Here is a 26,643-nt window from a genome sequence, read left to right on the forward strand (position 1 = left end):
CGAGCAAGTGGTCAGCGGACTTAACCCCAGAAGGGATTGAAGCCCGATTAGACCCTTGCTGGCGTAACACCGCAACTGGGTGTGTAGAGAACCTTAGGACAAATATGTGCACAAGAGTGCGAGCGATGCCGCACTAACGGACGCCACTAACCACCCAGACTCGGGTATGGAAAGCGCAAGGCAAGCGCACGGCGCCGTACAGGCAGGCACAGCTATAGGACGCTGAGATGTGTGTATCGTGTAGATGGCAAGTCGGGCGCTAGATAGCTACCGTCATCCGCGAACAGTCAACAACACTAGGGAGGGATATTTAGGAGCTTTCATCCTTCGACATACATCCATCTACACACACACATAATAACAAGACAATACTAGCGCATGGCCGTGCGGTCATGCGCAGTTTATATAGGAGCAGCACAGGAAGTGGCCACAGCACTTTTGCCCTTCTAGGACCTGCCAAGAGGACCAATGGAATGTGCTGCAGAGCCTGAGCACATGACCCTCGATCTCCAACGGGAGACCTTACGCTGGGCATGCTCAGTACATGCAGACAAGGACTTAATCCCAGAGAAGTCCGCTCGCTGCTGACCAGTACTGACTTTAATGGCAGAGACTGGAGAAGCAGCACTAACTCTCTGAACAGAGTGAGAATGAGCAAGACGCTGGGACCGACGTCCTTGCTGAGCAGGCTCCACTGCGGCTGGACAAGAATGGGAGACCGCAGCGGAATTGGCTCGAGATTCCCCCAGTGCAGAAGCGGGAACTCGACCCCTAACATTACGCCCCCCCCTCCTTGGGCCTCGCTACGTTCAAAGGCAGCAATGAGCTGCGGAGCCCGAATGTGCTCCACAGGCTCCCAGGTTCTATCCTCTGGACCATGACCCTTCCAATCCACCAAATAAAATTTTTTGCCACGTACCACCTTGCTTCCCACAATAGCATTCACCTCAAATTCATCCGTGGATGAACCCGATGTCCCAGCAGATGACTCAGAAAACCGAGACAAACGAACGGGCTTTAAGAGGGAAACGTGAAAGGTATCGGTGATACCAAGGCGTGGAGGAATGGCCAAACGGTAAACCACAGGGTTGACCTGTTCCAGAACTTTAAACGGGCCAATGTAGCGAGGAGCAAACTTAGTGGACTCAACTCGCAGCCTGATGTTACGGGCGGAGAGCCACACTAAGTCGCCGGGAGCAAAGACCGGAGCGGGGCGCCGGTGTGTATCAGCCGAAACCCTCATTCTCTCCTTGGAGGCCCGGATAGCATCCTGTGTGCGGTCCCAGATGTCACGTGCCTCCACCGCCCAGTCTGCCACCCTAGAATCGGTGGAGGACACGGGCATGGGCACAGGGACACGCGGATGCTGGCCGTAATTAAGGAGAAAAGGAGTTTGACCAGTGGAATCGGCTACGGCGTTGTTCAGGGCAAATTCCGCCCAAGGTAGCAAAGATGCCCAGTCATCCTGCCTAGCAGAGACGAAATGTCGCAAATATGTCACCAGAGTCTGGTTGGTTCTCTCCACCAACCCATTCGTCTCGGGATGGTAAGCAGAGGAGAGGTTTAACTCTATGCTGAGTAAACGGCAGAGCTCTCTCCAAAACCGAGATGCGAACTGGGGACCCCGATCGCTGACAATTTTATCAGGCATACCATGCAAACGGAAAACGTGTTTAACGAACAACACCGCCAAGGCCCGTGCTGAGGGTAACCGAGGAAGCGGCACCAAATGCACCATCTTAGAGAAATGGTCAGTGACAACCCAAATAATGGAGCAGCCACGCGACTTGGGTAGACCCACCACAAAATCCATCCCGACCATCTCCCAGGGCCTGTCTGCCACCGGTAGAGGGTAAAGCAACCCAGCAGGCCGTTGCCGAGGAGACCGATTCTGGGCGCAAGAAACGCATGCCTGAATGTAGTCCCTGACATCTCGGGCCATATGCGGCCACCAGTATGTTCTCGCCAAAAGCTCTGATGTCCTCTTGGTCCCAAAATGCCCCCCCACTCTGGAGGAGTGAGCCCAAGAGAGAACCTCCGGTCGCAAGTTAGCTGGCACGAAAGTCTTGCCCGGGGGCACAGACTCTAGCGAAACCGGAGCTACAGTTCTCAGGCTCTCAGAAGGGACAATAAGCCGAGGCTCCTCCTCCTCCTCCTCAGATGACACTACGGAGCGGGAGAGAGCGTCGGCACGAACGTTCTTCTCCCCGGAGAGAAAATGGAGAGTAAAATGGAACCGGGAGAAGAACAGGGACCATCTAGCCTGGCGAGAATTCAGCCGCTGGGCCGTCTGTATATACACCAAGTTCTTGTGGTCAGTGAAGACTTGGAAGGGAAAGCGAGCTCCCTCCAAGAGGTGTCTCCACTCTGAAAAAGCCAACTTCATGGCTAGCAACTCCCTGTCCCCGATGGAATAATTCCTCTCCGCTGGTGTGAAGGTCTTGGAGAAGAAGAAGCAAGGATGCTTCCGACCTTGAGCATCCTTTTGGAAAAGGACTGCTCCAGCACCAACGGATGAGGCATCCACCTCCAAGATGAATAGTTTATCTACATCGGGGCGATGTAGGATGGGAGCGCTAGCGAAGTGTGACTTAATCGAGAGAAAGGCCTTGGAGACCTCCTCTGACCACAACTTGGGATTTGCTCCCTTCTTGGTGAGGGCGACCAAGGGAGCTACCAAAGTTGAGAAGTGTGGAATGAACTGGCGATAATAATTAATGAACCCCATAAAGCGCTGCACCGCTTTAAGAGAATGGGGTTCCTGCCAGTCCATTACAGCCTGTAGCTTGGCAGGATCCATAGCCAAACCCTGGGCAGAAATGATATAACCAAGGAAAGGCAAGGACTCCTGCTCAAACACACACTTCTCCAACTTAGCGTAGAGGGAGTTTGCCCGTAAGAGGTCGAAGACTTTGCGAACATCTCTCCGATGGGAGTCTATATCTGGAGAGTAGATGAGAATGTCATCCAGATAGACTACGACCGAGGTGGTGAGCATATCCCGAAAGATGTCGTTCACAAAGTCTTGGAAAACGGCTGGGGCATTACAGAGCCCAAAGGGCATCACTAGATATTCATAGTGCCCATCCCTGGTGTTAAAAGCCGTCTTCCATTCATCCCCCTCACGGATGCGAATCAGGTTGTAAGCACCCCGCAGATCTAACTTTGTAAATACCTTTGCTCCCCGTAGCCTATCAAAGAGCTCAGATATCAGGGGTAATGGGTACTTGTTCTTAATGGTAATGGCGTTAAGACCCCTGTAGTCTATGCATGGACGTAAGTCTCCAGTCTTCTTCTGTACGAAGAAGAACCCAGCCCCTGCCGGTGACACTGACTTCCTAATGAATCCTCTTGCCAGATTCTCCTGAATATACTGGGACATTGCCTCCGTCTCCGGGAGAGATAACGGGTAGACTCGACCCCGGGGAGGCTCAGCACCAGGCAAGAGGTCAATAGGACAGTCATAGGGGCGGTGAGGCGGAAGGGTCTCCGCAGCTCTTTTGGAGAACACGTCTGCATGGGACCAATAGTGCTTGGGGAGAGAGGAAAGATCTGCGGGTACCTGTGTAGTAGCAACCTGAACGCACTCCCTCTGACATCTACCCTCACAGGATTTACTCCATCCCAAAATTCTCCCAGAGGACCACTCAATATGAGGAGAATGGTAGCGAAGCCATGGCATCCCCAACAGGACCTCATCAATTCCCTCAGGAATGACTAATAGGGAGATTATCTCCTGATGTGATGGAGACACAGATAGGGTGAAAGGAATGGTTTGGTGGGTAATCTGTGAAGGTAGTGTTGACCCATTTACCACTCGAACGGTCACTGGCTGGGCGAGCATCACCAAGGGTATTGCGTGACGCTGGGCAAAGGCGGAGGACATAAAGTTACCCTCTGCCCCAGAATCCAAGCATAGCTCGACCGTGAGAGTGGATGGGCCTATGGTAATTGTCCCCTTGAAGGACAACTTTGAGGCAAACGTCGCCGTGTCTAGTGTACCTCCTCCAACTGCCACTAGACGCTGACGTTTCCCCGACCGCTGAGGACTCTTGGAGGCAAGACGTCCTGACTGCTGGCAAACATGACAAACCTTATGTGCACGAGCGGACTGAGACTTGGATCCCGCTCGTGTCACCTCCAAGGTCTCATGTGACTCAGATGCCTGGACTGGAGATTTCAAAGGTTTGGCGAAGGTAGGAGCCAGCCGAAACCTCTGCCTACACTGGGCTCGTTCCAACCTCCGCTCGTTAAAACGGAGGTCTATACGAGTAGAAATAGATATTAACTCCTCCAGTGTGGCAGGAATCTCCCTAGTGGCCAGAGCGTCCTTAACATGGTCAGCCAGGCCCCTCCAGAATATGGGGATAAGGGCTTTATCCGACCACTCCAGCTCGGAAGCTAAAGTACGGAATCGGACGGAAAAATGGCTGACCAAGGACTCACCCTGAGTTAATGCCAGTAGTTGGAGCGCTGTATCATGGGTGAGTTGAGGTCCTAGAAAGACCTTTTTCAGCGTGCCCAGAAACAACGGAGCACTCTGCACCACATGATCATCACGCTCCCACAGCGGCGTAGCCCACTCCAACGCCCTGCCCGACAACAGCGAGACAATAAATCCCACCTTAGCCCGCTCTGTAGGAAAACGTGCAGCCAGGAGCTCGAGATGGATAGAGCACTGGCTCACGAATCCACGACAATGTTTGCTCTCTCCAGCAAACTTGTCAGGTAGTGGGAGACGGGATAAAGTCGGAGCAGGGGTGGCAGTGGACAAACTGGCTACGGCTACACTTGCAGCCTGCACAGCTACAGCAGTGACATCCACAGCTGAGGTTGTACGCTCAAGAGCCGCCAACCTTCCCTCCAGCTGCTGGATGTACCGCTGTAAACGCTGGTCGTCCGCCATTTTACTAGCCAGACCCTGGCGCTAGTATTCTGTTAGGACTGGCTGAACGCACCAAGACAGATGATAAAGGTGCGTTCGCAGTCCGGGGTCCACCGTGCAGGTGGAGACCTGCTGCTAGTAATTGGCAGACAATATGGCGGTACACTAAAGTATACACGCGTGGGTTAAACCTCACCCAGCGTGAAGAAAGCGATCCTGTTAACTCACAGGACCGCAGTACCGCACTAGAGCGCGAGCAAGTGGTCAGCGGACTTAACCCCAGAAGGGATTGAAGCCCGATTAGACCCTTGCTGGCGTAACACCGCAACTGGGTGTGTAGAGAACCTTAGGACAAATATGTGCACAAGAGTGCGAGCGATGCCGCACTAACGGACGCCACTAACCACCCAGACTCGGGTATGGAAAGCGCAAGGCAAGCGCACGGCGCCGTACAGGCAGGCACAGCTATAGGACGCTGAGATGTGTGTATCGTGTAGATGGCAAGTCGGGCGCTAGATAGCTACCGTCATCCGCGAACAGTCAACAACACTAGGGAGGGATATTTAGGAGCTTTCATCCTTCGACATACATCCATCTACACACACACATAATAACAAGACAATACTAGCGCATGGCCGTGCGGTCATGCGCAGTTTATATAGGAGCAGCACAGGAAGTGGCCACAGCACTTTTGCCCTTCTAGGACCTGCCAAGAGGACCAATGGAATGTGCTGCAGAGCCTGAGCACATGACCCTCGATCTCCAACGGGAGACCTTACGCTGGGCATGCTCAGTACATGCAGACAAGGACTTAATCCCAGAGAAGTCCGCTCGCTGCTGACCAGTACTGACTTTAATGGCAGAGACTGGAGAAGCAGCACTAACTCTCTGAACAGAGTGAGAATGAGCAAGACGCTGGGACCGACGTCCTTGCTGAGCAGGCTCCACTGCGGCTGGACAAGAATGGGAGACCGCAGCGGAATTGGCTCGAGATTCCCCCAGTGCAGAAGCGGGAACTCGACCCCTAACATTTGGCACGGTGGAAAATCGCCAGTTTGCTTGTGATGTGACATGTGACTAGCTTGTTATATGTTTTAAGTATTTCATCATTTAGGATACTAAGAGTACATTGAGTTTAGCTCTTCCGCCCAAACTTTTGCAGGTAGGTGCTAAATTATAAGTTTTTCTTCCGAATTTTATTTTTCTTCTGAATTTAAATGAACGATTCAAAGGGTCAAACAATCTTTAACTGAATTAACAATGTCAATACAATTTATGTTCTGGCAAAGCAAACTTTGGTAAGATTTAAACCTATAATTTACAGCTTGACAGCTTTACCACCCAATCTTTTGCCAGGGGTTGTTAAAGCTGTTACTACTTTGACTGACAGCTCATTTGCTCAGTCTGGTGCACTGTCTTGCCGAGATGTTGGTGTATTGATTGACAGTTCAGCCATCCAATCTGAGACTGGGAGGTGCTGGTCGTTCTTCAGGTGTTCCCTGTCCCAGGCGATTGCCTAACTACTTAGCTGGGTAGTCAGTTCCAGATCGCTTCCAGATGCAAATTCAGTTCTGTGTGGTTTGTTTCTCTGTACCTTGTTCTTTGTTTGTGGAACATTTTGCTGCTTGACCTTGGACCTCGTTCTGACCATCCATTTTGCTTAGCCCCTTTGATCTGATCCGTTATCCTCCTAGTATTCTGACTTCAGACCATTACCTGACTACACCTTTGTCTCTTCCATCTGTTATGATGTACCCTCCTGGCTCTTGACCTTAAACCCCTTGACTGTTCTGATTCACGGCTTGTTCATGAGAAGTGACTTAGCGTCACAGATATGGAGCAGAGGTGGAAACTGGAGAAGACAGCAATAAGTGAGTATATTATCCCACTTACACTACACCACACTAACCATTCACATACATTTAGGTAAAAAAAAATTATGTGAGTGATTCTTTAAAGCTATATAGTAAATTATATTTTTTTCTAGTCTTTTTTATTTTTTGATAATTTTTAATATTCTTTTAGCACTGTTTTTTGTACCTGATCAGGAAGAGGGTGGGGGTCATTTAACTAATCTGAGCAATGAGAAATTTGTTTTACAGAAACCACATAGACCTTATGAAAACCTGTATGCTGAAGATGTTCATTTACTTTAATATTAGAGTTTTCAGGGCATGCTTTGAATCCTGTGCAGAGGTCATTTTGCAGGAAGCGGAGGAAATCAGCTTTGACCAGTAATGACCATTTGACTATGTAATAAATATACAAAGGTATTACCTTGAAATCCTGTATGTGAGGATAAATGAGTTGAGAAATGAACTCTATAGTAGAAGGCTATTATGAGGCTCAATATTCAGTGTAAAAACTGCAATATTTTCTGTAATATACACTTTTTTAACAATTTATTATTTTCTTAAAACTTCTGAAAAACAACAGAGGAGTTTTCATGCTTTACATTGTAAACTTCTCCATAGCAAATGAGGCATAGATATGAAAAAAAACAGTGGTCAGTAATGCCTGACAATGATTTCCAGAGGTTATCTTTGGTCAAGAATAATGCCTAAGTTAACATGACCATAGCAAAGCCTTACAATTCCATCTTTTGATACAGAACACTTTTAAATGAAAAATGAAATATCAGACACCTGTGATATTATTTCTGTAGATAATGTTTTTCAACCCCAATTTTTGATCTATATGTGAATCTATGCAAAGTGAATGGAAATTTGGTAAGAGTACATAGCGGCAGATATTAGAGTAGCATCTACTTTCAGATATAAATTGTGAAAATATCTAACAGCATAAAACTAGGAAAATCGAAGAAATGCTGGTTTAGATTATAGTGAAGAAAATGCATCAATTATAGGACGCTCAAAAGTTTTCTAAAATGATAGATAATAGAGAAAAGACACTGCATATTTTTAAAAGCTTTCTACTGTGTAATCTTCCATCTCTCAGAGGAAGTCACTTGTATAATACCAAGCACAGATCTGAATGCCGCATTTTCTGTGTTATGTAAAACACAAACGATTTTAAAACCTATGATTATATTATATGCAAGCAGTTAGCTATTGTTCAATAGACAGAATGATAAAATGGCACAGTGACCAAACACCGGGATGTCACCTCCTTATCCATAGATTCGTCTGCTAATATCCAGAATAGAGACAAAGACAACAAATTTACTAAATCTGTCTCAATTACCTATTTCTTACTGAACAGACTTATTAATAAATAGAACATGCATAATGTTATTTGTATGACTGTGCTGCTTTATTATTTAAAGGGTAACTGTATTCACAAGAAAGTTGTCAGAATAATGTGTTTGTGTGTGTCTACAACTTACCATATTTTTTTATCCACTTGTGTGACTCCATTAATTCCACTACATTTCATAGACATAGTCGTAACCGTTGGGACTCACAACCTAAATTTCCAAAATTTCAGTATGTCTTTTGAGTACTAAACAACAGCACCATATCTGGTAGACAAGCTGCAGCAGCACTGAAGGAATTGTACAGCAGTGCTGAGCTGTCTGGATGGGAATAAGCTCTGCAATGTCGTAAATGAATAGCTAGAAAGTTCACCACAATCTTTGTATTTCTCCTTCTGCCTGTTTCTTCTCCCTGCTCTTCACCTCTCCTCACTTTTCCTTCTCCACAGGCAATAACAGGCTGTGTCACATGATACAATAGTGAGTTTGGAGTCCATTTTGTCTGAGCAAGATTGACGTGTTATTTTTTTAAGTGGATGACAAGTTCAAAAGGCATGGGGAGGTGAAAATGTCTGATCTTTAAGGAGATTTCCAACTTTGAGGATTTTTTATTAACTTAAATGCCTGTATATTGGTCTATACTGCATTGTAAAGCGCTGCGGAATATGTTGGCGCTATATAAATAAAATTATTATTAATATTATTATTATTTTTTTTTTAATTTTTTTTACAGTTGGCTTTTATTACAAATGTTGCACTGTTTTCCTAAACAGGCTCGTTGTTTTGCTGCACTTTCACTTTTAATGTTGTCTGTGGTACTTAATCATGTGGAGAGGATCTCAGGAAAAGACAGACAGAAAAGAGTTACAAAGTTCTCCTTTAGACTGTTAAAGCAAGCTCGCAGAAAATGTCTCAGTTGTAGGAATTTGCTACTTTCTCTTGTTAGAGCAGCTTTCTTCATAATCTGACCAGCAAGTCTGTACATAAAATGGCTGCCGATGGAGGTGCATGTGACCAGACCTGTCCATCAGATTCCTCCAGATGTAAAACACCATTAATGGGAAAGTTGTTTTTCTACTGGTATAGGCTGAAAGACTGGTCTGGTCACATGCTTCCCCAACTGCAGCCATTAAATGGACAGAAGTACTGGTTAGTACAGTATGTGACATATTTGTAATAAGACCTCATTGAAAAAAATATTTCGCCCAAAGTGCATGCATTTAACTTATAAAAAATTGGTCCCCAGTGGTGGGCAACCTCTTTCATATTATCATAATCAGCCATATTTTATACTGCAGATGAAATTCTAAGTTTTGCATAGTCCAGTCTTTCTCTACGCTTATTTTGCACAGGTATACAGTGCCTACAAGTAGTATTCAACCCCCTGCAGATTTAGCAGGTTTACACATTTGGAATTAACTTGGCATTGTGACATTTGGACTGTAGATCAGCCTGGAAGTGTGAAATGCACTGCAACAAAAAAGAATGTTATTTCTTTGTTTATTTTTTTTTTAAATTGTGAAAAGTCTTTTCAGAGGGCCATTTATTATTCAACCCCTCAACCCACCAGAATTCTGTTTGGTTCCCCTAAAGTATTAAGAAGTAGTTCAGGCACAAAGAACAATGAGCTTTACATGTTTGGATTAATTATCTCTTTTTCCAGCCTTTTCTGACTATTTAAGACCCTCCCCAAACTTGTGAACAGCACTCATACATGGTCAACATGGGAAAGACAAAGGAGCATTCCAAGGCCATCAGAGACAAGATCGTGGAGGGTCACAAGGCTGGCAAGGGGTACAAAACCCTTTCCAAGGAGTTGGGCCTACCTGTCTCCACAGTTGGGAGCATCATCCGGAAGTGGAAGGCTTATGGAACTACTGTTAGCCTTCCACGGCCTGGACAGCCTTTGAAAGTTTCCTCCCGTGCCGAGGCCAGGCTTGTCCGAAGAGTCAAGGCTAACCCAAGGACAACAAGGAAGGAGCTCCGGGAAGATCTCATGGCAGTGGGGACATTGGTTTCAGTCAATACCATAAGTAACGTACTCCACCGCAATGGAGCCCGTAAGGTACCTTTACTTTCAAAGCGTCATGTCAAGGCTCGTCTACAGTTTGCTCATGATCACTTGGAGGACTCTGAGACTGACTGGTTCAAGGTTCTCTGGTCTGATGAGACCAAGATCGAGATCTTTGGTGCCAACCACACACGTGACGTTTGGAGACTGGATGGCACTGCATACGACCCCAAGAATACCATCCCTACAGTCAAGCATGGTGGTGGCAGCATCATGCTGTGGGGCTGTTTCTCAGCCAAGGGGCCTGGCCATCTGGTCCGCATCCATGGGAAGATGGATAGTACAGCCTACCTGGAGATTTTGGCCAAGAACCTCCGCTCCTCCATCAAGGATCTTAAGATGGGTCATCATTTCATCTTCCAACAAGAAAACGACCCAAAGCACACAGCCAAGAAAACCAAGGCCTGGTTCAAGAGGCAAAAAATCAAGGTGTTGCAGTGGCCTAGTCAGTCTACTGACCTTAACCCAATTGAAATCTTGTGGAAGGAGCTCAAGATTAAATTCAACATGAGACACCCAAAGAACCTAGATAACTTGGAGAAGATCTGCATGGAGGAGTGGGCCAAGATAACTCCAGAGACCTGTGCCGGCCTGATCAGGTCTTATAAAAGACGATTATTAGCTGTAATTGCAAACAAAGGTTATTCCACAATATATTAAACCTAGGGGTTGAATAATAATTGACCCACACTTTTATGTTTAAAATTTATAAAAATTTAACTGAGCAACAAAACTTTTTGGTTTGTAAGATTTATGCATCTGTTAATAAATCCTGCTCTTGTTTGAAGTTTGAAGGCTCTAATTTATTTGCATCTTATTAAACCTGCTAAATCTGCAGCGGGTTGAATACTACTTGTAGGCATTGTATGTCTATAAATCTTATTTTGTGTATAATGTGTCTTATGTGTATAAGTCTTATATGTGATCATCTTTTTTTTTCTTGTTAACTTCGGTATTTCTTTCTGATATATATGTGTTGTTTTGATGAGTCCTATACGCTTTAAAATGTTAATAAAAATTCATTCTTAGGGGTCTAATTTTTTGGCTGGTTATTAAAAATTAGTCGGGCCCCTCCTATGTATTTATGACTTGGTCTCCAGTTGTATCTAATGTTTCTTATCTTGGAGTGACAGAAATCTCTATAAACAGTTCTTAATGAGCTTTCACTAGGCCAAAATGTAAAGCAAATGCTTGTATAGAGCAACCCCCTGCGCCACTGACAGACACAACATGTGATTTAGACGATATTCTTCCTTTAATACTTAGACTATTAGAGGGCAAAGGATTTGTTAACTTCACATTATTTAATAAATTTGGCATACTTGGGAATTTTAAGCTTAAAACCTGTAAATTAATTTTAAATTGAAGCCTATGGCTAAAATGTGCCACTGCAAGCTTCCATTCCTCAATGTGCTCAAGCCTTCAGATGGGGGCACATTTTGGCAAAACCTCCTGATGTGCTGTATTCTTCTGACACAATGCTCAAAATCAATCTGAACAAAGCAATAGCTGACATTTGTATTATTGGTGTAGCATTGAGAAACTATACGTAGCTCAGAGTTTAGTGTTGCAACTGGACCTGGTGCCTCAGGGTCTCAATGGCCCCTCTGTCACATAACAAGATCTACTATATAAAGCTGAATGTGTATGTGTGTGTGTATGTATGTCCGGGATTGGCATCTGCACCGTCGCAGCTACAGCCACAAAATTTTGCACAGTCACACGTCTGGACCTCAAGAGCAACATAGGCTATGTTGTGAGGTGAAATTTTAACCCCGCGCTTTCCAATTCACCAAACAATTTTGCCCCTATCTACATAATAGGGAAAAAGTGAAAGGAAAAGTGGTGGAGGCAAATTGACAGCTGCCAGATGTGAACAAAGGGGACTTAAAGAATGAGAGCGATGGCGCCAAACAGTATATACCGTACAGTTGCTAAGGTGGGGCCCGGACATGGGATACTCACCACACACAGGGATATGAACACACACAAAATGCGCCACACACTACCATGTGCTTGAACACATATCACCCTCAGCACACATTTCACCACATATACACGAACCTCACCACATAAAAGTCAAAACACAAAAGTCGCTGCTCAAAACTCGCCACGCGCAAAACTCACCACATGCAAAACTAGGCTCACGCAAAACTCGCCACTAGAGATCAGCGAAACGGGTCGAAATTTTTCAAAAGTCGCCGACTTTTGGCAAGGTCGGGATCTTTTGAATCTAGAATCGGAATTCCGATACCGATTCCCGATATGTTTATATCCGGAATTGGTATTGGAATTCAGATTTAAGTGTAAAATAAAGAATAAAAATAAAAAATATCGCAATACTTACCCTCTGACGCGCCCTGGTACAAACTGGAAACCTTCCTTCCTTAGAATCAGCCTTCCAGGACCTTGCGGTGACGTCGCGGTGACGTCGCGGCTTGTGATTGGCCGCGCGGCCGCCCATGTGACCGCTCGCGCGACCAATCACAAGTCGCGACGTCACCGCGACGTCACCGAAGGTCCTGGAAGGGCTGATTCTTAGGAAGGAAGGCTGCCGGAAAGAAGCAGGGCGCGTCCGAGGGTGAGTATATACCTAATAGGAATATACTCACCCTCGGACGCGCCCTGCTTCTTTCCGGCAGCCTTCCTTCCTAAGAATCAGCCCTTCCAGGACCTTCGGTGACGTCGCGGTTTGTGATTGGTCGCGCGAGCGGTCACGCGGCCAATCACAAGCCGCGACGTCACCGCAAGGTCCTGGAAGGCTGATTCTAAGGAAGGAAGGTTCCCGGTTAGTACCAGGGCGCGTCAGAGGGTAAGTATTGCGATATTTTTTATTTTTATTCTTTATTTTACACTAAAATATGGATCGCAGGGCCTGAAGGAGAGTTTCCGCTCCTTCAGACCCTGGGAACCATGGAAACCCAATGCATTGCATTGCGTTTCGAGTCTCGGCCGACCCCGACCCCGACTTTTTTATAGGATCGGCCGATTTCACTCGACCTGACTTTTGAAAAAGTCGGGTTTCGTGAAACCCGACCGAATCCTATAAAAGTAAAGGTCACTCAACCCTACTCGCCACACGTGCAAAACTCAACTCATGGGAAAACTCACCACACGCAAAACTTGCACCCGCGGAAAAATTGCCACATGCACAAAAGTTGCAACACATGCAAAAGTTGCCTCACACAAAACTTGCACATACTCAAAAGGCACCACACATAAAACTCGCCACGCGCAAAACTCGCCATGCGCAAAATTTGCAGCACACAACTTGCTACACTAACCTGTCACATGCAACTCGACACACAAAAAGTTGCTACACGCATGTCGCCACACAAAACTCATCTCACAAAAGTCGCTACATGCATGTCACCACACGCAACTCAACACACACAACTTGACACATGAAACTCGCCCTAAAACATACACAAGTCTGGTATTATCCTTCAAAAATAAAAATCTGATTAATAAGCAGACAAACTACAAGAGCAACAAATGTATCATATAGGAAATCCGGCAGCTGTCAGTCACATGACCTGTCTATTATGTGTATGTGTGAGCTAATTTATACTGCCAGGGAGGAGGGCTTCCTGTTGGCTGGGGATTTATCAGGCTGCCAATTTAGCTTACAAATACTGAGGTAAAAATATTGACCAAATAACGTGTGAACGAGGTCTAATACAGGAGGAAATGACATACAGATATATACTATGTACAGGGGAGATAACACACAGGTATATACTATATAGAGGAGGAGATGACATACAGGTACATACTATATACAGGAGGAGATGACATACAGGTATATACTATACACAGGAGGAGATGACTCACAGGTATATACTATATACAGGAGCAGATGACCTACAGGTATATACTATATACAGGAGGAGATGACATACAGGTATATAGAGGAGGAGATGACACACAGATATATACTATATACAGGAGAGATGACACACAGGTATATACTATATACAGGAGGAGATGACATACAAGTATATACTATATATAGGAGGAGATGACATACAGGTATATACTATATACAATGGAGATGACACACAGCAGGTATATACTATATACAGGGGAGATGACATACAGGTATATACTATATACAGGAGATGACATACAGGTGTATACTATATATAAGGGAGATGACAAACATGTATATACTGATGTGAAAATGAGAGGTGTGAGGTGAAAATGAAAAGGTGTGAGTGCAAAATGAGAGGAGTGAGGGAAAATAGTGGAGTGATCCAAAAATGACAGATGTGAGGTCGAAATGACAAGTGTTAGGGGGGAATGAGAGGAGTGAGGGGGAAAATAAGAGGAGTGAGGGGGAAAATGAGAGGTGTGAGGGAGAAAATGAGAGCTGTGAGAGGGAAAATGAAAGATGTGATGGGGAAAATGAGAGGCGTGATGGGAAAATAAGAGACGTGAGGTGCTATAACTAACCACAGATATTTACTATGCCCAGGCAACGCCGGGCTCTTCAGCTAGTAGTTCTATAAAAAGAAAAAAAAACTAAACTGTTAAATAGGCCTGATACTAATTGAGTGACTATGCCCAGAAGCTTCAACGTACTCCTCCCCCCCCGACAAAGGCACGCTGCCGAAATATAGGGGCAGTGGCACCACCACCTGGGCATCGGTAAGCTACATCCTCACTTAGTTTTAGTTTTACCCTTTGGTTTGTTGTCATCATCAGTGCATTACTTGGGAGTATTGCTATACAACTATGGGCACGCTTCATGATTTCAATGTCTTGATATGACATGATGTACTACTAGTGTCCCTGCTGTATATGGTTAGATTTGTTATAGTCATTTGGTTTAGGGCTGAGTTATATTATTAATGATTTATAGATGTTATTACAGTTTTGCTTGCCCTGTGGTGGTGCCACCATAACTTTTTGGCTCTATCTGCAAGCACGTTTGGCTACGTTTTAACTCCTGCATGTTTATATGTCATAAATAAAGTTTTTCTATTTGTTCAATTACTCCTCTGTTTATATGGTTGTGCAAACTTGGCGTAGAACAGCCCCGTTTTTCATCCTATTTGGATGCAGTAATTTTCTAAATCTCTTATTCAGTAATTATTTTGTTATATTGCATGTCTTAGTGCTGAGGGAACTAATTTGCTTTCCTCTGTGGCGTTGCAAAGACCAGCAAAGCAACCAACTTTGGTGGTAAAAAGTAGGTTCTATAAGCAGAACTCATTGGGTCATTTGAAGTCCTTTCAAAATTCAGCATTGACAATTTGCTCCCTCTTTGAATTTACATTCTTTCGCAGAAGAAAGTTTAAAATGTTCATTTTTTAAAAATAAAGGCTAAACTAAAGGAAAATTCCACAAAAGCTACTTACCGAATAACAAGCAGTTCTACCCATACTCTCACAAATGCCGGTAATGGGCCAAAAGCTTCAAGAATATATGTGTAGTGGCCCCCAGATTTCTTTATGCACGTTCCAAGTTCTGCATAACAAAGGGCACCTAGAAACAAAATCAATGATCAGATTCATTGTCAACTGGGATACAACTGCATCTACACTATGTGACTATCTGAACAGTATGTGACAGTGCAAACTGAAGTATTAAAAAGAATCCAATTCAAATTTCGATATTGTTAGGGCTGGCGGAATGCACCAAATAACATAATGAGTGATAAGAGGTGCGTTCGCAGCCCAGGGTCCACCATGCAGAGATGGAACCTGCTGCTAAGTAATGGCGGACACAATATGGCAGTATAACGTGTTCACACATGGGTTAGCTTCACCCAGTATGAAAGCAGAGACTTACCCTGCAGCTTCACCGGGTCACCGAACAGCAGAATGAGCACTAGAGCGAGGTCACAGAACTCTGCCCCAAGGACAGGGGGAAGAGTCCCTCTAGACCACTAGTGCTCGGCGCCGCAACCGTGGTGCCAGGGTAAAACTAACTAATATTTACCGCACGAGAGTGCATAAGTGTCACACAGGTGGACGCCAATAACTACCCAGTCTAGGGCCAGGAAAGCGCACTGATTGTGCATGGTGCCACACTGACGGTCGTTGCTGGATAGACGCTGTAAGGATCATGCTCTTGTGCTTGGATAGCACTGTCTGGGGCTAGATTACTCCATCATTCGCAAACAGTGAACAACTCTAGGGATGGGAATGATTCGGAGCTTTCATCCATCAACAGGCATACATCCACACACACACATTAGTAAGTTTATACTAGCGCATGGCCGTGTGGCCATGCAAACCTTTTATAGCGGAAGCTCTCCGGGACCTTCTTATTGGTCTAATAGGAGCTGCTACAAGACCTGAGCATGTGACCCCCGACCTCAAATGAGAGGTCGTCCTTTAGACATGCTCAGAAGAAGAAAAGCAGGACTTAGTCCCAGGGATGCCTGCTGGCCGCTGATCAGTACTGGTTACAATGGCTGAGCCTGGAAGGACAGCAGTAACCAGCCGCACAGTATCAGCTTGAGCCAGACGCTGGGACCGATGTCTCTGCTGAGCAGGCTCCACTGTGGCTGGAGGAGAATTAGAGACCGCAGCGGAGATGGTTCGAGATTCCCCCTGTGCAGTGGCGGGAACTCGACACCTAACAGATATAAGGCTCTATTCAGATGTCTGTGCTTCAGGCAAATGTACTGTGTTTTTCATTGATAGAACACATACCCAATAAAGTTTATGAGGCTGTTCACATGTCAAAGTTTTTTTTGCAGAGCATGTTCAAAAATCATGGAGACATATAATTTTTTTATAAGTGTTATGCATGAAAATTACAAATACAAGTTTATTAATTGGTGAAGATTACAGAGAGCGCATGGATGGCATCAGTGTACAATCCATGTGATGTCCGACATTAACATTGTAATAGATAGGAGGAGCTTTGTAATTTATTCATCCATATGTGAAAATCACTAATGAAATGAAGAGTCAAAATACTGATGACACTTGTAACATTTTTATGCATAAATCAACAAACACAGTCATCTGAATGATAGCAACATTTTTACACATGACGCTCAGAGTGTTGAAACTCGAAACACGTCAGTAGTAAAAATGCTTTCCAGGTGGTTACACAACCACAATAGTGACACATTTTAAAGGAAATCTGTCAGCACGTTTTTGCTGCCTCATCTGAGAGCAGCATAGTGTAGGCAAAGAGACCCTGAATTCTAGGTTACTGGGTGCAGCTGTTGTGACACAATCAGGCTACGAAAAAAAGGACACAGCAGCACTCTGTAAGGACCAAGATATATGCAAACACGTGATCTACACTATATTGTTGCTGTATAAAATGTACTTACAAAAAAAGTACTTACACAAAATGAAGATTCTTAGCGCATAAATTGTCCAAGTCACGTGTGCCCAACAACTACGGCAAGGTGACACTTCCCTGATGGGTCCTAACATCCTAAACATGCCTCTCTTGGGCTATAAGCCTACAATTTAAATGGGCAATCATGCCTCTCTTGGCTTGTAAACCCACAATTTAAATTGGCAGGTAGGAACCAGCACTAATTAAAAGTACCTTGGGCTGACGGAAAGATTACAAAGTCAGAAAGGAGGCAGTCACAACTTCCAATGGCAAACTGCAAAAAAAAAAATAGTCTATGTCCCCACATTGAGTTTTTTAATGCTGTGTATTTTTGCTGTGTCAAAAATGCAACATCTTACAGCACCAACAAAGATGTTAGGATTTATCTCACGTCCATTGTGCTTCTTTTTAACCCCTTCATGACCAGAGTTTTTTGTCAATATAGCCACGTGAGGGCTTGTTTTTTGTGAGACAAGTTGTACTTTTGAACTACATCATTGATTTTAACATGTCATGTACTGAAAAACAGGAACAAAAATCCAAGTGTGGTGAAATTGCAAAAAAGGGCAATTCCACAGCTTTTTTTTAATGTTATTTTTACCATGTTCACAAAATGCTAAAACTTACCTGCCATTATGATTTTCCTGGTCATTATGAGTTCATAGGCACCAAACATGTCTAAGTTTTTATTTTTTATTTAAGTGGTGAAAACAGAATCCAAAATGTGATAAAAAATGGCGCCTTTTTCCAAGAGCTGTAGCATCTCCATTTTTTATGATCTGGGGCTTGGTAAGGGTTTATTTTTTGTGCATTGAGTTGCCACTTTTATTGATACAATATTGGTGTAGATACAATCTTTTGTTTGCCTGTTATTGCATTTTGTTACACTGTAGCGGCAACCAAACAACGTAATTCTGATGTATTGAATTTTTTTCTCGTTATGCCGTTTAGTTATCAGATTAATCCTTTTTTATATTGAATGCAGCAATACCAAATATGTGTATATTTGATTTTTTTTAATCATTTTATTTGGAGACGAAAGAGAAGTGATTTGAACTTTTTTTTATTTATTTTTTAATATTTTTAAAACTTTTTTTTACTTTTTACATGCTTCAATAGTCTCCATGGGACACTAGAAGTTACACTACTTTGATCTCCTCTGCTACTCATAGGCGATGATCAGCTCACCTGTGTATTACAGAAATGCTCACTTGTTATGAGCACCGACCACTGGTCCTATTTAGATCCTACATGTTTGTTCATGTTAGCCACAAAAACCTCACTGACATATTCCCGTCAGTAGGGAGGGCGAGAATTCGCCCAAAAAGCACCAAAGGATTATACCCACTCAAGATCACATACTGGAACAGGAGGAAAATATGAGTTCTACTAGGTATATATACGAAGTATAACAAAGTTTATTGAAAATATAACAAATAATTACACAAACTAATATCAGAAAAACATACATAAAAACACATGTGCAAAAGATAACACACCAGGGACCACAGGGCCCGCTACTAGCCTAATCAATATGTGCCCTGACAGCGTCCGCTCCTAAAGTGCATGTGCATGTGCAGAAAAGTAACAAGGCACTGGTAAGTATATCTGCCAGATGATATATATGACTAGCCCCCCCAAAGGAAAGCACACCCTACCCAGGACCCGCCTGTCATAGCTATTGGTAAGCATCTGCCGGCCCTCCTTTATTACTATTACCCCCGTGTGGGGACTATGTATTGCTTTCCTTTGGGGAGGCTAGTCATATATATCATCTGGCAGATATACTTACCAGTGCCTTGTTACTTTTCTGCACATGCACATGCACTTTAGGAGCGGACGCTGTCAGGGCACATATTGATTAGGCTAGTAGCGGGCCCTGTGGTCCCTGGTGTGTTATCTTTTGCACATGTGTTTTTATGTATGTTTTTCTGATATTAGTTTGTGTAATTATTTGTTATATTTTCAATAAACTTTGTTATACTTCGTATATATACCTAGTAGAACTCATATTTTCCTCCTGTTCCAGTATGTTTGTTCATGTTTATGCAGTTGTGATATTATAGGTGCAACTTATCTTTCTTTCACATGGTGCTGTGAACATAGACCTATTCTATGCTAGGCAGGTTGGGATTTATAAGCTTGTATTTACTTTTTAGCTTGGTAGACCAACTTATCTATGAGTCGTATTTGGGGCCACGCATATCTCAGAACAGTTCTTCTAGGTGGAGGGCCTTATTGTGGGCATGACATATGAACTTACCATGTTTTGGTTTTAAAATGTTTTTAATATTGTCCCCTCTTCTTTGCATGTATGATTATCAAACAAAGTATTGCTTTTCACTCTTATAGCTGGTGATCCCTGGATTTTTCCGCATTTGCCTTCTTTGCCTTTTGTTCATGTCTTGCAATAACTTGCTGTAGGTGATCCTACTTTCATCATTATTTTGACTGTCTCTTTGGTGGTGCCCTCCTTTTTCCTTTTTGTATTATAATCCGAAAAATGTGCTACTTTCAGTTGTAGCCAGTACTGCTATAATAATATTTTTCTGCAGCTCGGTTTCTGTTTTTTCATGCATAGCAGTAATAGCTTTCATTGTTTTCAAGTTGAATGAATAGCTTTTGTGGGCTTCATTCTTCCATAAAGGCCATTTATGTCCACATTTGTTAGAAAAGTAGATCAGTTTAGTTGGATCCTTTCGGCTGTTTTCAATTCTGAACTGATAGCACTGCTGTATATGTGGTTCTGAAGGGATGTAAGCATGGTGTGTCTTTCATTTTACAACATATTGACTGTGGACACCTACCTGATCCCTCGAACTAGGGGCACCTTAGGCTATCCCTGTTCCCTGGATTACCTCAGATGGGGGAGATGTCGGGGTCTCGTACCTTGCTATGCTCATATCTTACCCTAATCTGTTCCCTCTCCCACTCAGGGAGGTATGAGGCTTAAGTGTATAGGTAAACACTAACCAGACATACAGGGGTAAACAGACAGGGATAAAATAAAACTACAATCATAAAAATACAGTCATAAAACAACAGAATGGGACACAGAGGAGGCATAGGAAGTAAGACAACAATTGGGAAAGGATAAGGATAAACATGCAAACCAACTCATGAAAAACTCTCCAAATGCCTACTCCAAACACTGAACTCTATCCTTCACCTCCAATCCAGGTAGTGGTAACCACCACTGGCAAAGTCAGAAGCAAGGAGGAGGGTTCTTATACCTGCTGGGAGTAACAAAGCAGAACAGCTGATCGAACCCAAGACAAAGAACTCCAGGGGTCTAATTAACTAACTAAGCAGTTTAACCCTTGAAGCACCAGAGCAAAGAAAGCCAAAACTGCTAATGGGACAGTAAAGCCATTTTATTTACCACAGGTGTATGTGCCAGGGGTCTAATTAACCCGCATCCCACGGCCATTTTCCTGAAGCCCCGTGCAGCAGAGCACTCATTCTGCGCATGCGCGGCCTCAGGAAGATGGCCGCCCCCACCGATGACAAGGGTAATAGCGCAGATCGTGCGCTTTTTCTTCACCTGCGCGCAGTGGATTCGGCACTTGGACATGCGCACACCACTACGCCAATAACGGAAAGCTGGGGAAGAAACAGCGATGTCACCACGCCCACCCGACCTGATCAGCCTGATTGACAGGCGAAAACGACGACTTTGGTAATGTATTTCGCAGCATAGGTGGGGAATCAGGGTACACTACATACACTATTGTAATGCACAACGGGGTGACAGGTTCCCTTTAACCATTGTGAATATGATATTCATGAGTCAATCTAATAAACTGTAAGCTCTTGAGGGTGAAGAAGTGCATAGTGCCATGCCATGCTGTATATGCATCCTTATGCTTTCAGCCTGTCAGTGTCCTGTTTATTAATGATTGTGATTCATAGGTTGATGACTAAATGATGACACAAATATGTACAGTATGTATTGTACAAACAGATCTAGTGTGACTCTAGGCGTTTCTTCAAATGACAGAAGTTTCTTCAATTATAGAACTAAATCTTTTTGTTTCAGACTATACCCACAGGGAACATTTTACTGCCAGTTCTGCCATACAATTTTAATGCTTTATAAGAAGATTTATATCCCAGGAAATCCCATGATATAGGTGAATGAATCTTCCAACACCCAGGAACTGCCCTGCACTTATCTGCCAGCGCTAGAGATTAAATGGTTTACTATACATTGTTTCACAAGGTGTGATAAAGTAATAATGAGCTATGAATATTAGAGTATTGCAGCCCTGTGATATATTGTAACACCTATAAAACTGCTGATTTACTTTTTTTATTTTTATTTTTTTTAAATATACAGGTTTCAGACAGATTGTACTAAATTCCACAGCTAACAGATGAATAGTTAGTCAAAGTGTCATATAGTGAACATAATTAGAAGAACCACATGTCCAACAATAACACATTAACGGATATTCTGGTTTTGAAAAATACCTCTCCTCATGCACAGTTTATTTAAAAATAATGAAAAATAAAATTTACTTTAATCACAACTAGAGATAAGTGAGCACTAAAATGCTTGGGTGCTCGTTGCACAAACCGAGAAATTCCTAGTACTCAAACGCTCGTTTTGAATAATGAGTATAATGGAGACAATGGGAAATCCTAGCTTTTTACCTGTATACCCTACAAAGAGGTCTGGGGCAGTGAAAATTTTCAAATGGGTGGGAAAAGTGCTGAATTGAAAGAGAACAGCATGAGGTTGATATAGCAGGGAAATGTAACCAAGAATATGTAATACTCTATGGATGAGCAATATTATACCAACACATTTTTAAACACGTTTTTGGAGGCATACTGTATATAACACTTAAATCTACTCAAAATATGTAAAAGTCTATGAATATATAATACCAATACATTTTGTAAACAAGTATTGGGAGGTTTATATACCAACGAAATTTACTCAAAACCACGGAATAGTCTATGGATGAGCAATATAAAACCGATAAAATATTGAACAATTTTTCGATGCTTACATAGTAAAAAAATTATATTACAAATACTTCATGTGTTGCTGTTATCTGGTGGTGTGAAAAAATGTGGGCTAACCAGGCTTTGTTCATTTTTATGAGAATGAGCTTGTCTGCATTCTCTGTTCACAGGCAAAAGTGCCTCTCTGTTATGGTGGCACTAAAAACCTGCTCAGACAAGACGCTAGTGGCAGGGCAGCACAACACCTCCAAGGCATATAGGGACAGCTCATGCCAGGTGTCCAGCTTTGAAACTCAATAGTTGAAAGTTGCAGAGGAACTAGGGAGTAAGCTGATTTGGTTGGCGAAGTATTGCTTGAACATCTTTAAAAACTTTTCGCTTCTTGTCAAAAATACCCAGTCATCAGGCACTTGGCTCTTGGCTGGTGTCATGAATTTGCCCACTGCCGCTAGCATTGTCTGATGGGAATTTTTTCAACATATTTACCACAATTGCCATCTGGCATTGCACCATTTTACAAGACCTCTCCACCTCAGGAAGAAGGAATCCAAAGTTCTCCTTGTAGCAAGGGTCTAGCAGGGTGAACAACCAGGACTCTTTTTTGGCCAAGATGAATGTAATGTGAGGATCACAGGATAGGCAGCGGTACATTAAATTGGTCATATGTGCCCAGCTCCATACAGCAAAAACTTCCCTGTCCCCTCCATGATGATAACTCTCTATCTCCTCATCCCTCTCTTCTTCCTTATTCCCATGCTCAGTCCATCCTCATAGGAGAGATGGGATGAAGTTGTGTGGCTACTAGCCTCTGTTGTGCTAGCCACAGCTCCTGTTCCTCTTCTGCCTCCTCCTCAGTGTCCACCTCCTCATTGTTGTCCAATCCGCACTGAGCAGATGATATGAGGCTGGGCTGTCCACAATCTCTCAGTGTTATTTCTTCCTCCATCCCCACCTGTTCCGCATACAAAGCTTCATGTTTAAGTGTGAGCAGTGACTGTTTAAGTAGGCAGAGAAGCGGGGTAGTCGCAGTGACTATGGCATCACTGCAACTCACCATCTCTGTTGAGTCCTCAAAGTCTTGGAGAACTGCAAAGATAACAGACATCCATGCCCACTTTTCAATTGTTATGAGTGGAGGCTGACCAGACTACTGACAGATGTGTTGGAGTTGATACATAACCACTAGCCGCTTCTACTCACAAAGCCGTATCAGCATGTGCAGTATGAATTTCCAGCACGTGGTGATGTCACACAAGTTGGTGCTGTGGCATTTGCATGTGCTGCTGCAGCTGTAGCTGACTTAGGGAAATAGGCATTGATGTGGCGTACCTTGACCAAAAGTTCTGTCAAGTCTGGGTGTATTTTCAGAAACCACTGAACTACCTAGTTGAGCATACGTGCCAAGGATGGTACATGTGCGAGCTTGCTAAGCTTCACAGCAACCATAACATTACACCCATTATCACACACGGCTATGCCTATTTGGAGATACAGTGGCAACCAGCCAGAATCAGCAAAGTGTAGTGCCTCTGGCCACAAACACTTGTCCACATATTGGTCATTAAGTGGAAAATACCAGTAAGTGAAATTGGTAAGGGCATGTGTGATGTTCCTGGACATGTGTTGGTACAAGGTAGGGATGCCACATTGGGAGAAAAGTGGTGGCTAGGGACTGAGCATCGAGAGACAGTGGAAATCCTCCTTGTCTACCAGCCTAAATGGCAACATTTGCATGGCAAGCAGCCTGGAAATGTTCTTGTTTAGCATCTGTGCCTGAGGATGGGTGGCTGGGAACTTTCTTTTTCATTCCATGGCCTGGGGTAGGGACAGCTAAACGCTGGGCTAGGACAATGATTTGGAAGTGCCTGATGATGGTAGGCTTGAATGTGCAAGCATATGTGCAGGGAAGGAGGCATCTCTGCCGGTGTTTTGGACAGGACAGTGGATTGGAAAGCACCTAGCACAGGGGAAGAGGCAGTGGTGCCACACAATGCCACCAATTGTGGACCCAGGCATTCTGCCCACCGAGTCAGGAGCTTAGATGACGTGCATGATCATGCTGGTGACAGTTAGGTTCTTAGTCGTCAGGCTCCCGCACATCTAGGCATAGGATAGGTTGCAAATTGCCATTTTGCTTGTCTCAGAACTTTCTTTAAAAATGTCTCAGATTAGGGAACATCCCACTCTTGCCTTCTCTCTCTGTAACCCCATTGCCTCTTCCTGTCCATTTTGATGCTGCCCATCCATCTCCCCCTCAACACTGCTGACCTTGCTCTGCATGCCAGCCTCCCAGGTTGGGTCAGTGACTTCGTCAGCCACCACCTCGACTTCCACCACCGCACCTTGGTCCACATGACTTTGTGACTTAACAATTACAAAACTTAGTGGCAACTCTGTCTTGTCATTATCTACTCTATCTCCTCCTTATACCAAACATTCAATTCCCCACCATCATGTTCTTTTGGCCATGGCTACTCTAAGGTTTGAGCATTACTAAACAGCATGTCCTCCTGTCCCTCTTGGATCATGCAGGTTAAGAGTCCATAATTATGAAATTATGTTGTAAAGAGCTCCTTAGAGTGTCCTAGTGTTTAGCCACTAGTCTCCTGGGACTCAACATTTTGGGAGGAAGGAGGATTGAGGGTTAGGATTAAGTGATACAGACTTTAGGCTGGCGAGACCTCACCATGTAGAAGACTGTGTGGTGCTACCAAGCCTGATGGAAGCATAATTTGCTATCCAATTTACCACCTGTTCACACTTCTCTGGCTTCTGAAGTGGTGTACCATGCCTCTCTGCAAAGTGGACAGGGACCTATGTGTCGTGGATGGGTGTGTTTCTTTTGCTGCAGCAACAGGCTTAGTTGCAATGCAGAAAATTGTTTGAACTCTGTGTTTCAGTTTTAGAGATCACAGAAATGTACACAGACCACATAACACTTCATGGTTGAGAAATGTAAGTATACAAAAAATGCTAGTTTTTTTGATCAGTTTTAGAGATCACTGAAATGTTCATAGACCACGTTAACCTGTATGGGTGAGAAATGGAAGACTACTAATTTTTTAAAAGCTTTTGTTCAGTGTTAGAGATCACTGATAACTTCACAGACCATGTAACACTTTGTGGCTGACAAATTGAAGCCAACAAATTTTTAAAAAGCTTTTTTTCAATTTCAGAGATCATAGAAATGTTCACTGACCATGTAACATTGTATGGCTGAGAAATTGAAGCCTACAACATTTTTAAATGCTTTTTCTCAGTTTTAATAAATGTACTCCAAGCTACAGAATAGCGTCTGGCGGAGAATTGTAGCTCAGGAATGTTTCAACAATTTTTTGGTGTGTTATAGAACACAAAAAGTACTACAATGCACATAATAATTGATGAAATAAAATATGTTACATTTTTTCAGCTCCCACGAAAAAAGCTGCAGCGATATATTTGCCAAAGGACTGCACAAGCCTATTCTCTGTCTACAGACTGGATTCTGTTAATCTTCCTGTGACTCTCTCTCCCTACCTCTCTCTCTCCCTACCTAGACTAAATGCAGATTGCATGTGTATACAGTATGTGAAAACGATTAGCCCTTAGAGGAGCTGTGTCAGCATGATGTCTCAGATTCAGCACCAGTATCAGCACCACAGGTCTCTGATTCAGTACACTTTGCACACAAGCCTAGAAAAGCACTCTCTCCCACCAATACAAAGTGTCACAGAGCTCTGTGCAACGGTGTCATTGTGTCGAGCTGTGCGACACTTGTCCTTTTGTAATGATGTCAGATGGTCAGCCAATCACAGTAATACCACAACTGAGATAGCTATGGCTTTAAAGTGAATCACAGGCAATCCCTGCATGCTTATTGCCTTCATAATAGGAGCCAAACATGCAGGACGAGGAGTCGAGCTTGAACTCGAGTACCACTCATTGCTCGCCGAGTAACGAGCATAGCCAAGCACCATGATACTCGAGTGATAATTGAGTTCGCTCATTCCTACTCACCATTTCTTTGTCTAGTGAAGGCTCTCTATCGCTGTTCCTAACGTCTGTTAATGTCTGCACCACTGACTTTACATCGCCAGCGCTGCAGCCAATGAATGAACTCAACAGCTCTAAGCTGATTGTGCCGTCTTCTTGGGCAGAGCCTCTCAACTCACTAATTGGTTGAAGTGCTAGCGATGTGATGACTAT

The 26,643-nt window shown here is 43.8% G+C and overlaps 1 protein-coding gene across 1 annotated transcript in view; it reads right to left on the bottom strand.

Moving 5' to 3' along the window:
* SLC7A11 (solute carrier family 7 member 11) overlaps positions 1–26,643 on the bottom strand; it is a 478,205-nt gene that overhangs the window by 410,714 nt on the left and 40,848 nt on the right. Inside the window, exon 2 of the mRNA XM_069743955.1 lies at positions 15,534–15,660. Coding sequence (XP_069600056.1) covers positions 15,534–15,660 — 127 coding nt within the window. The remainder of the gene's footprint in view (positions 1–15,533; positions 15,661–26,643) is intronic.

This window comes from Ranitomeya imitator, chromosome 1 (assembly GCF_032444005.1).
Source record: "Ranitomeya imitator isolate aRanImi1 chromosome 1, aRanImi1.pri, whole genome shotgun sequence".
NCBI classification, from domain to species: Eukaryota; Metazoa; Chordata; class Amphibia; order Anura; family Dendrobatidae; genus Ranitomeya; species Ranitomeya imitator.